The sequence below is a fragment of the Apostichopus japonicus genome, chromosome 8 (assembly GCF_037975245.1).
Source record: "Apostichopus japonicus isolate 1M-3 chromosome 8, ASM3797524v1, whole genome shotgun sequence".
Lineage (NCBI taxonomy): Eukaryota > Metazoa > Echinodermata > Holothuroidea > Aspidochirotida > Stichopodidae > Apostichopus > Apostichopus japonicus.
Genome location: NC_092568.1, coordinates 1,786,084 through 1,799,787, shown reverse-complemented (window position 1 = coordinate 1,799,787; position 13,704 = coordinate 1,786,084). Strand labels below are relative to the sequence as shown.

The window sequence follows — 13,704 nt, the reverse complement described above, 5'->3', positions numbered from 1 at the left end:
AGGAGAACTTGTTAAAAAGATCTTCTTGTGGTTACACGAAACCTGTGGAATATTAATCGAACTGTCCAAAGTGACTTTTCTTACAACAGAAGTATCTGAATGTTCAGTAATCGGACTTTGTAAGCAAAGTGAATATGCATGGTACAGCCATTGTATAAAGGTGACTTATAGAGTCAGTGTATGTTCTTATTTTAAGCATTTTTGTATACAACGTTGTATCACATTATGTGCAGACTTCATGCTATTGATCTGGACATTCTATACTTTTCCTTTCTTGATCCTTCTCACCACACCTAATGGTCAGGCAAAAACGATTTCTGTAAAAGGCAGGGGTAGGGGGAGGGTTGAGGGGTGGGTGCATGGATATAGATGGTATGGTCCCTCTGCTTCAGCACGAAAAGGAGAGAAACTCCCTATGTAATTTCAAAGTGAAATATATTTCCCAGCTATTTTAAATTTCAAACCATTGTATCTTTTTTGTAAACGTACACATGAATATCAAACGTGTGTGATACCCTTCTTTTCAAGCCCTCTGCGTGTAAACAACAATGCCTCTGGCAATACATGCTTGCAATTAAAAGTGCCTCAACTTTTCAATTTTCTGGCAGAATCCATGAAAACCCAGCATTCCTACTGATAATTCCCCCCCCCCCCCAAGTGATATAAATTATGTGAACATACAGAGTAATGAATCCTGTTCATGGTGCATGATTCAGTCCTGTGGAAATTCTTATTATCAAGTGTGAATTCATCATTCGCATCAGTAGGTCATGCTGAGGTCAAATTGGGTATGGTAACCGTGGAGGGATTTTCATCTTCAAACTCTTAGTAATCAAATTTCATTTACCAAGAAAGTTGAATAGAGAAATCTATAGTGATCAGTAATGTACATAGGATTTCAAAGGTGAGGGGGGAGAAGGGGAGGGAGTGGGGTACATTCTCAATTCCCCACCAACTGACTTGCTGTGGTGTGGGCATGAACCTTTATGAAAGGGTGTCTGGGCACAGAGGAGTGGTCTAGTTCTTCCCATACTGAATTTAAATATGCCCTGACTAAACGTTTAACACCCTACCCGATGATGGGGAGGGCTGTCATAAGCCCTCCTCGCCCCTCCTCTTGCATTTGCCACTGATTGATGAATAAACGCACACAACGGTAAAAACAAAAAGGCTTTTGTGTTCTTTGTTAATTATATCTGCTTTCTATTATCCCACACGTCTACATGATAGTCATTAATAAAACCCACCAGCATTAAATTATTATTTGCGCAAGATTTACAAAAAAAAATTACAGAGCATAGCTACAAAATATTTTCATTGTTTTGTTAGTGATACTATTTAAATACAATTTTGAGATTATTTCTACACTGATAATATTTACTTCTTCCATGTCATTTCGGTCCTCTTGCTATCACCAAGGTTACAAAAGACACCGCAGTAATGATATTATTAGACAAAGTACGTTTGAGAGCAAATTTTTATGCTCGGTACTGTGATATTTAACAAATTTCAACAGAAATGGCAGAAAACGAAAGAATCAAACTATTAATCTCGGATTTTTTCTACATTATTTAAAGGCAAACAAACTTATCTTTAAAGCAGCATTCTGGGTTTGATTAACATCCAACTAAAAAACTCTATGAGCCATGACAACGACACATTTTTTAAATTTTCACTATTAATAACCTTATTTACTTATGTAGGAAATATTGAGATATGCCACCCACCACTTTCAGCTTAGTTTGAATTTTTTTTCCTTTTCCATTGAATGAAAATAAAGAATATTTCTTGTTTGATATGGCCACTGGTGTAAATGCATTCGTAGAGTGATTGGAGGAATTGAATAAACCCTGAATACTGCTTTAAAGAAACACATCTCTCTATTTGCTCTTTAATGTAAAATGAGAAATCCTAACACAGATTAATTTAGCAATAATTAAAATTGGGTTGATCTGAAAGACTGTATATAAAATTACATTATGAATACAGACAGCAGATAATAAAACACAATATTATCCTTCAAAAAACGGTTTATATATTATACTGTTAAACAAGGTGTTATAAAAGCAGACCACAGAGAACAAAATTGACTCTTCTCAAATAATGGGGAATGGTTCACAGGCAGGTCACACCTTGCTTCTGTCCATACCATCATGAACAAATAACAGATATTGAAAACAATCAAACAATATCAGTAATTTAATTACTGATTCTGAATATTTAAATTCACAAAGGTTGCCAAATGGAATAGAGGAGCTGAGGGTAAGGGATGTGTGGAGGGTGGGGGGGTGGTTGTCAAATTACCTAGTGTGACAATTTGAGCAAAGTAGTGCCACCTTTCACTTTCTATCTTCTTCCATCTCCAAAAACCACAAGAATATCACTACCACTTGACATGATAGTAGTGTGGAAGGAAGCAGCTTAGGTCTATCTTGGGGACATTTGTATTTTCCTTCGGTAAGCCTGTATAACAGTGATGGTTCGGAAAGAATTTACAGCAATTTTCTTCCAGGAAGCTGACGGAAATAGTAGCGCTGCTACTTTCAGATTTAATGAATTTTGTTTCCATAAAATCAGCTTTGAAGAATCACTACATTCTTTTTTGAAAGTGTGACTTACCCTGAAATGACCCGGCCCCACCCAGGTTTCTGCCCTCTCCTTCTCCTGGAATGATCCCTCTTAGGTTTTCTGCCTTCCCCCACCTATCCCTGATAGTGACCCCTTTTCGGTTTTCTGCCATAGCATATAGGTAAAATAATTAAAGTCATGTAAAACAAGTCAGAGTAGTACCGTGCAATGGATGATGTTATTGAATACATATTATCCAGAAACTAAAATTGAATATCACAGAGCTATTGAATATCACAGAGCTATTGAATATCACAGAGCTATTAATTTCATATAATTTTTTTGTTTAAATAAAAAGAGGTCAGAGGTTAGTCAAATTTATAAAAAGAAAGAAAGGAAGAACAATTTCAAAAACAAACAAAACATGAGGACACATTATAAATCAAGTACATTGTGAAGGAATACATCGTGTCAACGGATGGCAGTCATTTTGAAAGAACACTTAACACTATTACTAATAAGTTTCTGTTAAACAAATACAATTCTAGGACACAAAAATAAAAGCATCTGCCACAGAATTTTTTTTTTTTTTGCATAAACAAAAATAATTTCTTATAATTTTTTTTAAATAATAATGAAAAATAATCTTCCTAGAGGTAACACGTCAAAACATTTTTTTTTTGGGGGGGGGGGGGTTGGGGGGGTTGAATACTGAAACTTTAGGGGAGTGAATATTGAAACTTTGAGGGGGGGGGGGGCATGTTGAAGAAATTTAGGTCTTACATTTTCTTACATTGTATGTCATTGATCGAACTATGCTTGGTCTGTAAAAGTGTAAAATCTTATTTAAAATCACCAAATACGAAGTCAAACTTGAGTAAGTCTGTAAGCACACCATATACATAGACTATCAGGGTCACTGTGCCGTCTTCTCCTTGAACATTAATTATTTCTAGTCGACGACAACGCACAATTTGAAGGAACATCGACCCCCAGTGGAGGGCACTCTCATAAAAATTAACATTTACTGCTCAATACAAGCGACTTTTGAGACATGGTAGGTTTAATTTTCCCAAAACAAATTTTATGATGACTTCAAAGTCAGAATGTTCAAATAATTTCTTCAAGTATTATAAAATTGGAAACTTCTTCAAATAGCACATTATTTCTTTCAAAGTATAAATTATTTTAACTGCCGTACAATCTGAAGTAGAAAAGCCGAATTGGATTATGCACAGGAATGGAATGATGTGATCGTTACAGCTACCAACACACTCATTACGATATTACAGATTACTGACATGAATTCTGTAGCAACTTTTGTTTTTCTACTTTCATAAATATTTCTTATTTCTGTACCATTATCCAAGATTTTTCTGGAGAAATGTTTATCCCAATTGTCGAATGAAATACAAAACTTTTACAAACGGGAGTGGCCTGAACTGTTGCAGCTGTTGATATGAAAACATACGAGCAATAGGAACCTGTTGTCATATGGGCTATTTCGGGTGTCACGTTCCCGAAACATGGACCACATCAGCCCTGACCAACTGACCTAGGTTAGTTTCAGTCATCCTGCATATTAATGTACAACAGCACATCATTAATTCCACACTGGGACTAATTAACACAGCACATCATAATTCCACACTAGGACTATTAAACACAGCATCAGTCATGCAAAGCTTATAGACTCTTTCTCCTTACGTTATTTCGTGACTCGCCAACAATCCAGATCTGAATGTCCCACAATCTGGTAACGACATAGATACCAGTTATGGAATGGGTCCGATATTACATATGACATAATGGCACCCACAAGAATGTAATGCTTTACTATGACTCACATAGGGCGGGTGACAATGCATCTAGGATAATCATAAAGCTTAACAATTATGTAATGCAACTTTATTTTCAAGCACAATGGACAAAAACAATGGAGCACTTTATCCCCTAACTGCAAAAAAACAAACACACTTTTCTGTGATATTGTATCACAACTCACAGAGACTGAGTTTAACATTAAGCTATCTACTATGGTGACAGTTGGTTGTAACAATCTGCTGGGAAAAAAAGCAGAAACGTTGTAGATAAATGAACTGGGACAACACGCGATAACATTGGAACACGATGTGTAACTATATCACAGAGTTTGCCGTTAGGAACAGAACTCATTGGACGAAGAATTGCATGAAATCGCAATATAGACACCTATGCATGATAATCACATCCGCAAACACATACAATAATTTTTTTTTGAACAAAGATGGCAGGCTTGATGCCACTAGAAACATCTGACGTACAAAGACGATTCGACGATGTCCAACGTAAACTTGGCTCGATGATTTCACTGAAAGACATAATATAACATTGTTTGTGGTCTCCGTACGATTTGGGCAAAGAAAACAAACCATTATTACTGTGCATAGATTATTTATGACTTCAAATGCCTATTTACAAAGCGCCGTGACATTTCTTCTTCGTTATCAGCAGCCCACTCGACACACATATTTATTTAAATTTTTTTTATACATAATTTTGCGTTAAGTTGTTTTTTTCAACTGGAATTGAGGAATTGGTCAATATACATATTTTCAAGACGGCGTATATTTGTTTACAAAGTCGATGTTTTTCATTACACGTATGTTTCTGCATCATAAGAAGAGACTTAATAATCATCGTTTTTTATTCTTTTCATTCAAACTTGAGAATACTATAAATGAAGTACAAAGACATAACCAGATACAAGCCATCTACAATCAATGCTGCTAGTTGGTATTCCAAAAGCTATTGCAGGGCACAGAAAAGAAACAAACGCCTTCCATGTATCAAGACCTGACCTTAAGATATCACACCCTGTGTCTGAATTAATGTGATTTTCATCTATAATATCAACTGCAAAATCTTGTCCCTCTCCATTATTTGTTTGTTTGTTTATTTGTAAATATACATGTAAAAAAAGTCTGCAAGTAAATTACAGCTGATGTGTAAAAAACAATAATAATAATAATAATAAAAAATTAAAACTATCATACAGGAACTGAGGTCCATAGGTTTACTCCAATCCTTGCGATAACCAAATTCAGAGAGGAGTGGTGTCCATACACCAACAATTAAATAAACCGACGGAAATATTTCCTAGCAGCGAATCTATCATGATTGCGTTTGAAGGAAATATAGAGCACCACGCAGGGACTTAATGAAGTTTGGAACATGTCCTCACAAAAATGTCTCATGTCCTCACAAGAAATACACATCTGAACAATGTCCTCTCAAATATAAATTTCTGAACATATCCTCACAAAAAAAAAAATGTCTGATCACAAGTGATGAAATTCTTTCTTTCTTTAGCTTTTTAAGTGGTTACACAAAATATTAACTTGCAGCTAATGTGATGTTATATTCAAAGAATAACTTTAGCCAAAAGTTTAATGTTGATGTGCCATATGCCAAGAAACAAAGGAAAGGAGAGAAATCAAAAGAAGATAATTTTAGTGCAAGTAATGATCTTGGAGACATTACAGTTTTCAAGATATTCACCTTTCAAATAGCCTTAATGCCTCAGAATTCTCCTTTAAGGCTAAAATCAATCATGATGGCAGCTCTTCAGGCCAGTTCAAATTGGTGATTTTCACACCTATCGTTTTACAATCTCTATACTCGATTTAAGAAATCTCCATTAGACTTCAAGCAGAGAACCCACTGAAGGCATCTAACACCATTTTTGCCTGGACAAAGAATGCATAGTGAGGAGATTGTCATTTGAGGACACAATAGTTGATTCTGAGAAGCTAGCCTATTCTATAATGTGCTAAACTAAGTTGTCCAGCCACTTGGATTGATAAGCCTCCAATGTTTAAAGGATCATTCTCCAACCATAAAAGAAGTATAGAAGAACAACCTGGACAAATAGTATAGCTTTTTAATAGCCATCTACAATATATCAAAATTAATTGTTTTTTTTTTGCTATAAAGTCATCTTTTAAGGTATTAGTGTCTCCTGTGATTCAAGAATGTGATATGTATGCTGAATATGGACATTATTAGGTATGTAAACTGATCAAGAACTTATCACATTTTTCATTTTGTTTTCAGTTTCATGGATCACCTTCATTTTCATAGACGAACATGATTACTAGTGTTTATATTACAACAGATTAATTAACCAATATCTTGATAGTTTGAAATGACTTATGTCTTGCCTTTATATAAAGAGTCAACCCAGACACAAGAAAAGGAATTGATTGTACAGAGAACTTTAACCTGGCCGTCTTGCTCTTCAGACGATGGACACTGTTTCCTTTACCATTACTTTCATTATGGCTGTTGTTCTGCAGTTTCATATGTTTAAAAAAACAATCCTTCACACATCTCACATTTAGTTGAAATATTACTGCTTGTAGACAAACTTTGCCCGCAAACAACAAAAAATCTGTGCTTCAGCTTGCCGATTTCGTATTCTCATCATAACTTGAACAAAACTTTCAAACCCGCTGTCTGCGATGAATTTAATTCTCGTAGCCAAGAGGTTTAATCAGAGCTGCCTCTTGTTTCGTATCAATTCATCGTAGGAGCTTATATATGCGTACATCTTCTATGGCTGATCATCCCGCATCAGGAACTGTCAGGCAGCCACTGCTGAGAGCTGTTGAATGTATAATGGGCATGGCTGTTGCTCCAAGCTAGTATTAACATAATCAAAACACTTTTCAATGGCCTAACATGAAACATCATGATAGCGTCAGTTTCCTAAGCCAAAGCTCGGGGAAAATGAACAGTTGGAAGTCGTTGGCATTTAGAATTCTCAGGCGAATAGTTTTGTGTATTTATTCTGATGTCATACGCTTGTTTGCATGTAGTGCTGCCCTTGACTTTTCACCTGAGTGGCTTTTGGTATCGGTTCTTCCATCTTAGACTTGGTGACCTTAGGTTTGGGACTGGATTTGGGAGCTGGTGGCTCTATTGTCTTTGTGACTGGGCTAACTTTAGCCTCTGGCTTCCCTGCTTTAATCTGATTACCATCCATTGGGTTCTTGGGTTTATTTCCCAGGGGTCTGCTTGGCTGGTTTCGTTGGTTCATCTGATTTCCGTTGACTCGAGGCGGTGCTTTACGAGCAGGCTGGGGTCCAACTTTATTGGGTGGCGGTTTGCGGTTGACCTTTGCCGGTGGTTTAATCTCTGCGGGTGGGTCGTCGATCTTATCGTTCTCCTCCGGGGCGACTTTTGCAGATCCTTCCTCTTCCTCCGAGTCGATGTTCTTCTCACCTTTCCCGTTCATCACTGCCTCAGCCTCTGGTTGAGAACTGCTGTCTTCACCGTTACTGGCTTCGTTGGTCTCTTGACTGAGGGGAGGGTCGGTTGCTATCGGAGAGACCTCTTCAAAGACCCCTGAGTCTCCTGGGGTGGCACTCCCCTGGGAGGATGCAGTATTGCTTGCATTGTCCTCTTCTGCTTTCTTCTCCTCCTCCATACCGCCATAGAGCAGCTCTGCCAGAGCTTGACCTGGTGTTTGGACTGTCTCAACGATGGGAGGTTCGGGAGGTGGAATGTTAGGACTGTCGAGAAAATCTAACAGGAGGCTCTCCTTTGCTTCCGGTTTCTGTACGGTGGTCGTATCGGATAGATCTAAGAGGTTTACCAGGGGGGGTTTCTCCGGTTCCTTTGGTGGCGGTTCCGGTTTCTTTTCCTCCGGGGGATCAACTTGCACCAAGTCTTCCTCTTCCAACGTGACATCTCGCATGTTAACGCCGCACTTAACGCAGAGCATGTCGTACTTCTTATCGCTCAAGTAGGGGTATAATGTCTGAACACCCTTGTCATGCATAATCACAACCGTACTGCTGCCTGGCTTCCGTCTCCGCGATGTGATCTGAAGTAACTTCTCCATCTCTTTCTTCTCGGCATCATCCCTCCTCTGGATCGCCCGTGCGACCACGTTTGCCGGCACGGTGTCGTATATCCGGGATGACAGCACACCGTACTGGGAGGTCACCTGGTCACCGGAATTTAGAAGTGGTTGCTTGGGGTTGGTTACTTTAGGGGACGTTGTTGGGTTTGCATTGGAAGTGTTATTGTTATTACCCTGAGAAATGTTTCCTCCTGAAGTCTCTGCCATGATCTGGTGCACATAATACTGCAGCTCATTGGGAAGCTGTGGGGTAAAGAAAAAACAACAAAGACATAAAACAATGAAGTCATTGTTCACATCCACTTTCTTGTACAGCAGCTTATAAAAGTTACCACATAACAACTAAGTTTGACCAACATATTTGATAAATATGTCCTTTAAATGTATATCAATTTGAAAGGGGCTAGCCAATCTCTTTATAAATGAAGCATCAATTTTATGCTAACACATTCAATTTTCCTTGTTATGGTTTAATAAAATACCTACAATAAAACAGAAAGAGTCTCACTGACTTAAAGTATAATAGGTGGCTCGGAGCTGGCAGATAAATGGACCCATAAAATGGTCTACTGTAGATGCCAATGCATGATCTGGGAGTGGTCTTTGCAGGTAAATATTTTGTTTTAATTTAAAAGCCAACTTCTTATGTCTCGTTGCAATTTCCTTCCCTCTGCTGGCAAGGCTGACATCAAATGAAATAATTGTATGATACACTGGCTGAAATCTCAACAAATTTATCTCACACTGGGAAATCATGTCAATCCTGTAATAGAAAATATGCACCTCTTAGATGGGATTGAATGCTTTCAAAAATGTTGTCAGTCCTCGCCCCTCAGGAACTCAGAGCATGACAGCAATCTAAACTGTGATTGGTCAATCCAACGTACATGTAAACCAGCTCTTCCTGACGTTCTTGTGGATTACGTGACGAGGGATTGTCCCATTCAAATCGCTTGGTACATAAATTCTTGTCTTTAATGAGGCTTCATTATAGTCGTACCTACAGCAGGCAAACTCCGACGAGATACGAAGACAAATCTGATTCGACTGTCTGAATTCTGGACATGATGGATTGTAAATGGGCACTTGGGGTCTAAAGGCCGTATATTATTCTCTCACAAACATTTTCTTAGACGAGTAATGAGATTGAGGCAAAACTCAATTTACCGTGATCTCCTAGACGTCTACATGTCAGCTCTGGAATGTGCAATATTTGTTTGAAAATTGTCGAGAATCTTAGGCTAAAGCAAATTTCAGTTTAAGTCCGTTTTCTAGCGTGCATTTAGGCAATGTTTACTTATTTGTTCATTTATTTATTCATTCCAGTATAAATAAAAAATTTATAAAGAGGAGTCATATAATATGTTAAAAAGAAGAATAACTGGATATGAAAGGATAAGAAGCAACAAGTTTAGATGATAGGATTTCATATATAATACAATATATACAATATTTTCAGACATCTCAATTTTCAGAGGATTTTTGAGGATCATCGCAGGTAACTGCCTGGTTTGATATTTTGTGTTCTAACGGCCTGTCAAGCTTATCTGTATTTCTCATTTTTAGATAAGATATTACACAATCAACAATGTGTGTTGCTTAAATTTTTGTCCAAAACTCGCTCTCAATTATTCAAATAAATTGAGGCGAATAAAATGCCAACTTTGATTTCTGATTAGATGAAGCTGAATTGGCAAGAGTTACATGTCTACCTAAAATTTTACACAAAATTCGAAGAGCACAATTGAGTTAGAAATGCCAATTTCAGACTACCTATAATTTCCTTCCACAAGGGTACGTGTAATGAGATGATTGTTACCACGACGTCAAGTCTTTTACTTAGCTAGGTAATTTTTAATGGATGAGTAATTTCATTGACAGTTTCTAATTTTTCCTTTAACTGCAACAGCCCAAAAAACAAACTATGTAAAATGGTACGGAGGCAGATCCTTCCCTAAGTTAGATAATACAAACTCTATGTAAAATGGTACGGAGACAGATCCTCCCCTAAGTTACATAATACAAACTCTATGTAAACTGGTACGGAGGCAGATCCTCCCCTAAGTTACAGTAGATCATACAAACTCTATGTAAACTGGTACTGCGGCAGACCCTTCCCTAAGTTAGATAATACAAACTCTATGTAAAATGGTACGGAGGCAGATCCTTCCCTAAGTTAGATAATACAAACTCTATGTAAAATGGTACGGAGGCAGACCCTTCCCTAAGTTACATAATACAAACTCTATGTAAACTGGTACGGAGGCAGACCCTTCCCTAAGTTAGATCATACAAACTCTATGTAAACTGGTACTGAGGCAGACCCTTCCCAAAGTTAGATATAAAAACTCTATGTAAAATGGTACGGAGACAGATCCTTCCCTAAGTTACATAATACAAACTCTATGTAAACTGGTACGGAGGCAGATCCTTCCCTAAGTTAGATAATACAAACTCTATGTAAACTGGTACGAAGGCAGACCCTTCCCTAAGTTACATAATACAAACTCTATGTAAAATGGTACAGAGACAGATCCTTCCCTAAGTTAGGTAATACAAACTCTATGTAAAATGGTACAGAGACATATCCTTCCCTAAGTTAGATAATACAAACTCTATGTAAAATGGTACGGAGACAGATCCTTCCCTAAGTTACATAATACAAACTCTATGTAAACTGGTACGGAGGCAGATCCTTCCCTAAGTTAGATAATACAAACTCTATGTAAACTGGTACGAAGGCAGACCCTTCCCTAAGTTACATAATACAAACTCTATGTAAAATGGTACAGAGACAGATCCTTCCCTAAGTTACATAATACAAACTCTATGTAAACTGGTACGGAGGCAGACCCTTCCCTAAGTTACAGTAGATCATACAAACTCTATGTAAAATGGTACAGAGACAGATCCTTCCCTAAGTTAGATAATACAAACTCTATGTAAAATGGTACAGAGACATATCCTTCCCTAAGTTAGATAATACAAACTCTATGTAAAATGGTACGGAGACAGATCCTTCCCTAAGTTAGATAATACAAACTCTATGTAAACTGGTACGGAGGCAGATCCTTCCCTAAGTTAGATAATACAAACTCTATGTAAACTGGTACGAAGGCAGACCCTTCCCTAAGTTACATAATACAAACTCTATGTAAAATGGTACAGAGACAGATCCTTCCCTAAGTTAGATAATACAAACTCTATGTAAAATGGTACAGAGACAGATCCTTCCCTAAGTTACATAATACAAACTCTATGTAAACTGGTACGGAGGCAGACCCTTCCCAAAGTTAGATAATACAAACCCTATGTAAAATGGTACAGAGACAGATCCTCCCCAATGTTAGATAATTAAAACTCTATGTAAAATGGTACAGAGGCAGATCCTTCCCTAAGTTAGATAATACAAACTCTATGTAAAATGGTACGGAGACAGATCCTTCCCTAAGTTACATAATACAAACTCTATGTAAATGGTACAGAGACAGATCCTCCCCTAAGTTACATAATACAAACTCTATGTAAACTGGTACTGAGACAGATCCTCCCCTATGTTAGATAATAAAAACCCTATGTAAAATGGTACAGAGACAGATCCTTCCCTAAGTTAGGTAATACAAACTCTATGTAAAATGATACAGAGACAGATCCTTCCCTAAGTTAGATGATACAAACTCTATGTAAAATGGTACAGAGACAGATCCTCCCTAAGTTAAAAATGCCAATCAGAGTCCCAACTCTCCTTCCACAAGGATACACGTGAAGAGACATGTTCTATATTTCTGAAGGTTCCTCTAGGATCCATGTATACGTCAGTCTTTCTAACGATCATACTTTCACCTAGCTCTGTATATTTTAGCAGAAGGTGCAGTTTGGTCTTCATTTGGATCTGTTCCTCTCTTTCATAACAAAGAAATATTCTTGTAAGTGTAGTCATTCACGGGAAGGCTGGACGACATATTATGTTGGAGAAATGTAACAGCCATACACATACAACAGTTGCATGCATAAAGGTGGGGGGGCATGGGGGAAGGCCCCACCTCCATTGCTAGTAGGGGAAATGTTCAGTCAGAAGATTATTCCAAAATTCAAAAGTACTTTTCATTTAGACCTAATTATTGCCCAAATTTACATATGTATATACCATTTGACAACTAATCTTTCAATTCTTGACTGCAGGAGAACCCTACCCTGCATCATATAAGTCACATTCAACCACCCCCCCCCCCGCCACACCTTTTTTTGGTATAATTTTTAACTGCCTATGTATAGCCGACCATAAAGGATCATGCCACAACAAAATTTAGTCGGGTAAAATTGCCAATTCATCCCCTCCCCCCCATCGAATCCTGTGTATGTCACTGCCATACAGCCCATTCAAATGAATTGTAGGCCACGTATAGACACATAACATAGATTTGAAGTGGGCCTAGTCTCCCTCAAATGCACATCAAAGTCTTACATGCCAAATGCATCTAAACATGCACAATCTGTCGGTAAAATACTTTTTTAAGGATGTGCGGAATTCACGTATCCCTAAACGTAATGTATATATGGAGAACATGCATACAATTAATAAACTGCATGTAAAATGTGTCGACTGCACGTAAAACATGACCGTTTTCTGTTCTCTGCTCTCCGTGAACTTATAAATAAATCAATAGAAAATATATAGACTTATTTGTCAAATTTCATGCTTTTACCCGGCCTTTGTGATATATTTGGGTATATAGATGAGGGAGACGCTTGTTGAGGAATATGTAGCTTAATGAACTTTTTGATCGAACACTCTCAAATTTATGTTCATTCCTGTTTTCCTATAGTCTTGTTTTTATATGAATATTGTAAACGGAGGCTTAAAGGCAGTAATATACCGGGATTTTTTTTTGTCAGCTTGATTCCTTCTTGTTTAAGTTGACTGAGACAGTGAAATTCACTTTCACACAAAGAGTGTATTTTCTTTTTTTTTAAGCTTTCATCATAAAAGGCTAGAAAGCAATTTAACTAATCAAAGAAACTGCACTTTACTAAATGGGAATCTCATTCTGTGTGTCCATTAAAGAGGTCTATAATATTCTAAAACTTAGATACATCATTTAACTGCTTGTAAATGTCATTTTTATCAATTGAAAAATAAACAAAACAGAAGGAAAAATGAAAAAAGAGAGGAAATAAGACAAAGACAAGAGAAAACTGAAATAAAATATTAACCAAGCTTGATGGAT

General features: G+C 37.3%; 1 protein-coding gene across 6 annotated transcripts in view; it reads right to left on the bottom strand.

Annotated features, from left to right (window-relative positions):
- Positions 1-1,459: 1,459 nt before the first annotated feature.
- LOC139971205 (uncharacterized) overlaps positions 1,460-13,704 on the bottom strand; it is a 122,449-nt gene continuing 110,204 nt past the window's right edge. For all 6 annotated transcript variants that reach the window (XM_071977477.1, XM_071977475.1, XM_071977474.1 and 3 more), the window contains one exon: positions 1,460-8,719. In XM_071977477.1, the coding sequence (XP_071833578.1) occupies positions 7,406-8,719 (1,314 nt within the window). In that variant the 3' untranslated portion in view covers positions 1,460-7,405. The remainder of the gene's footprint in view (positions 8,720-13,704) is intronic.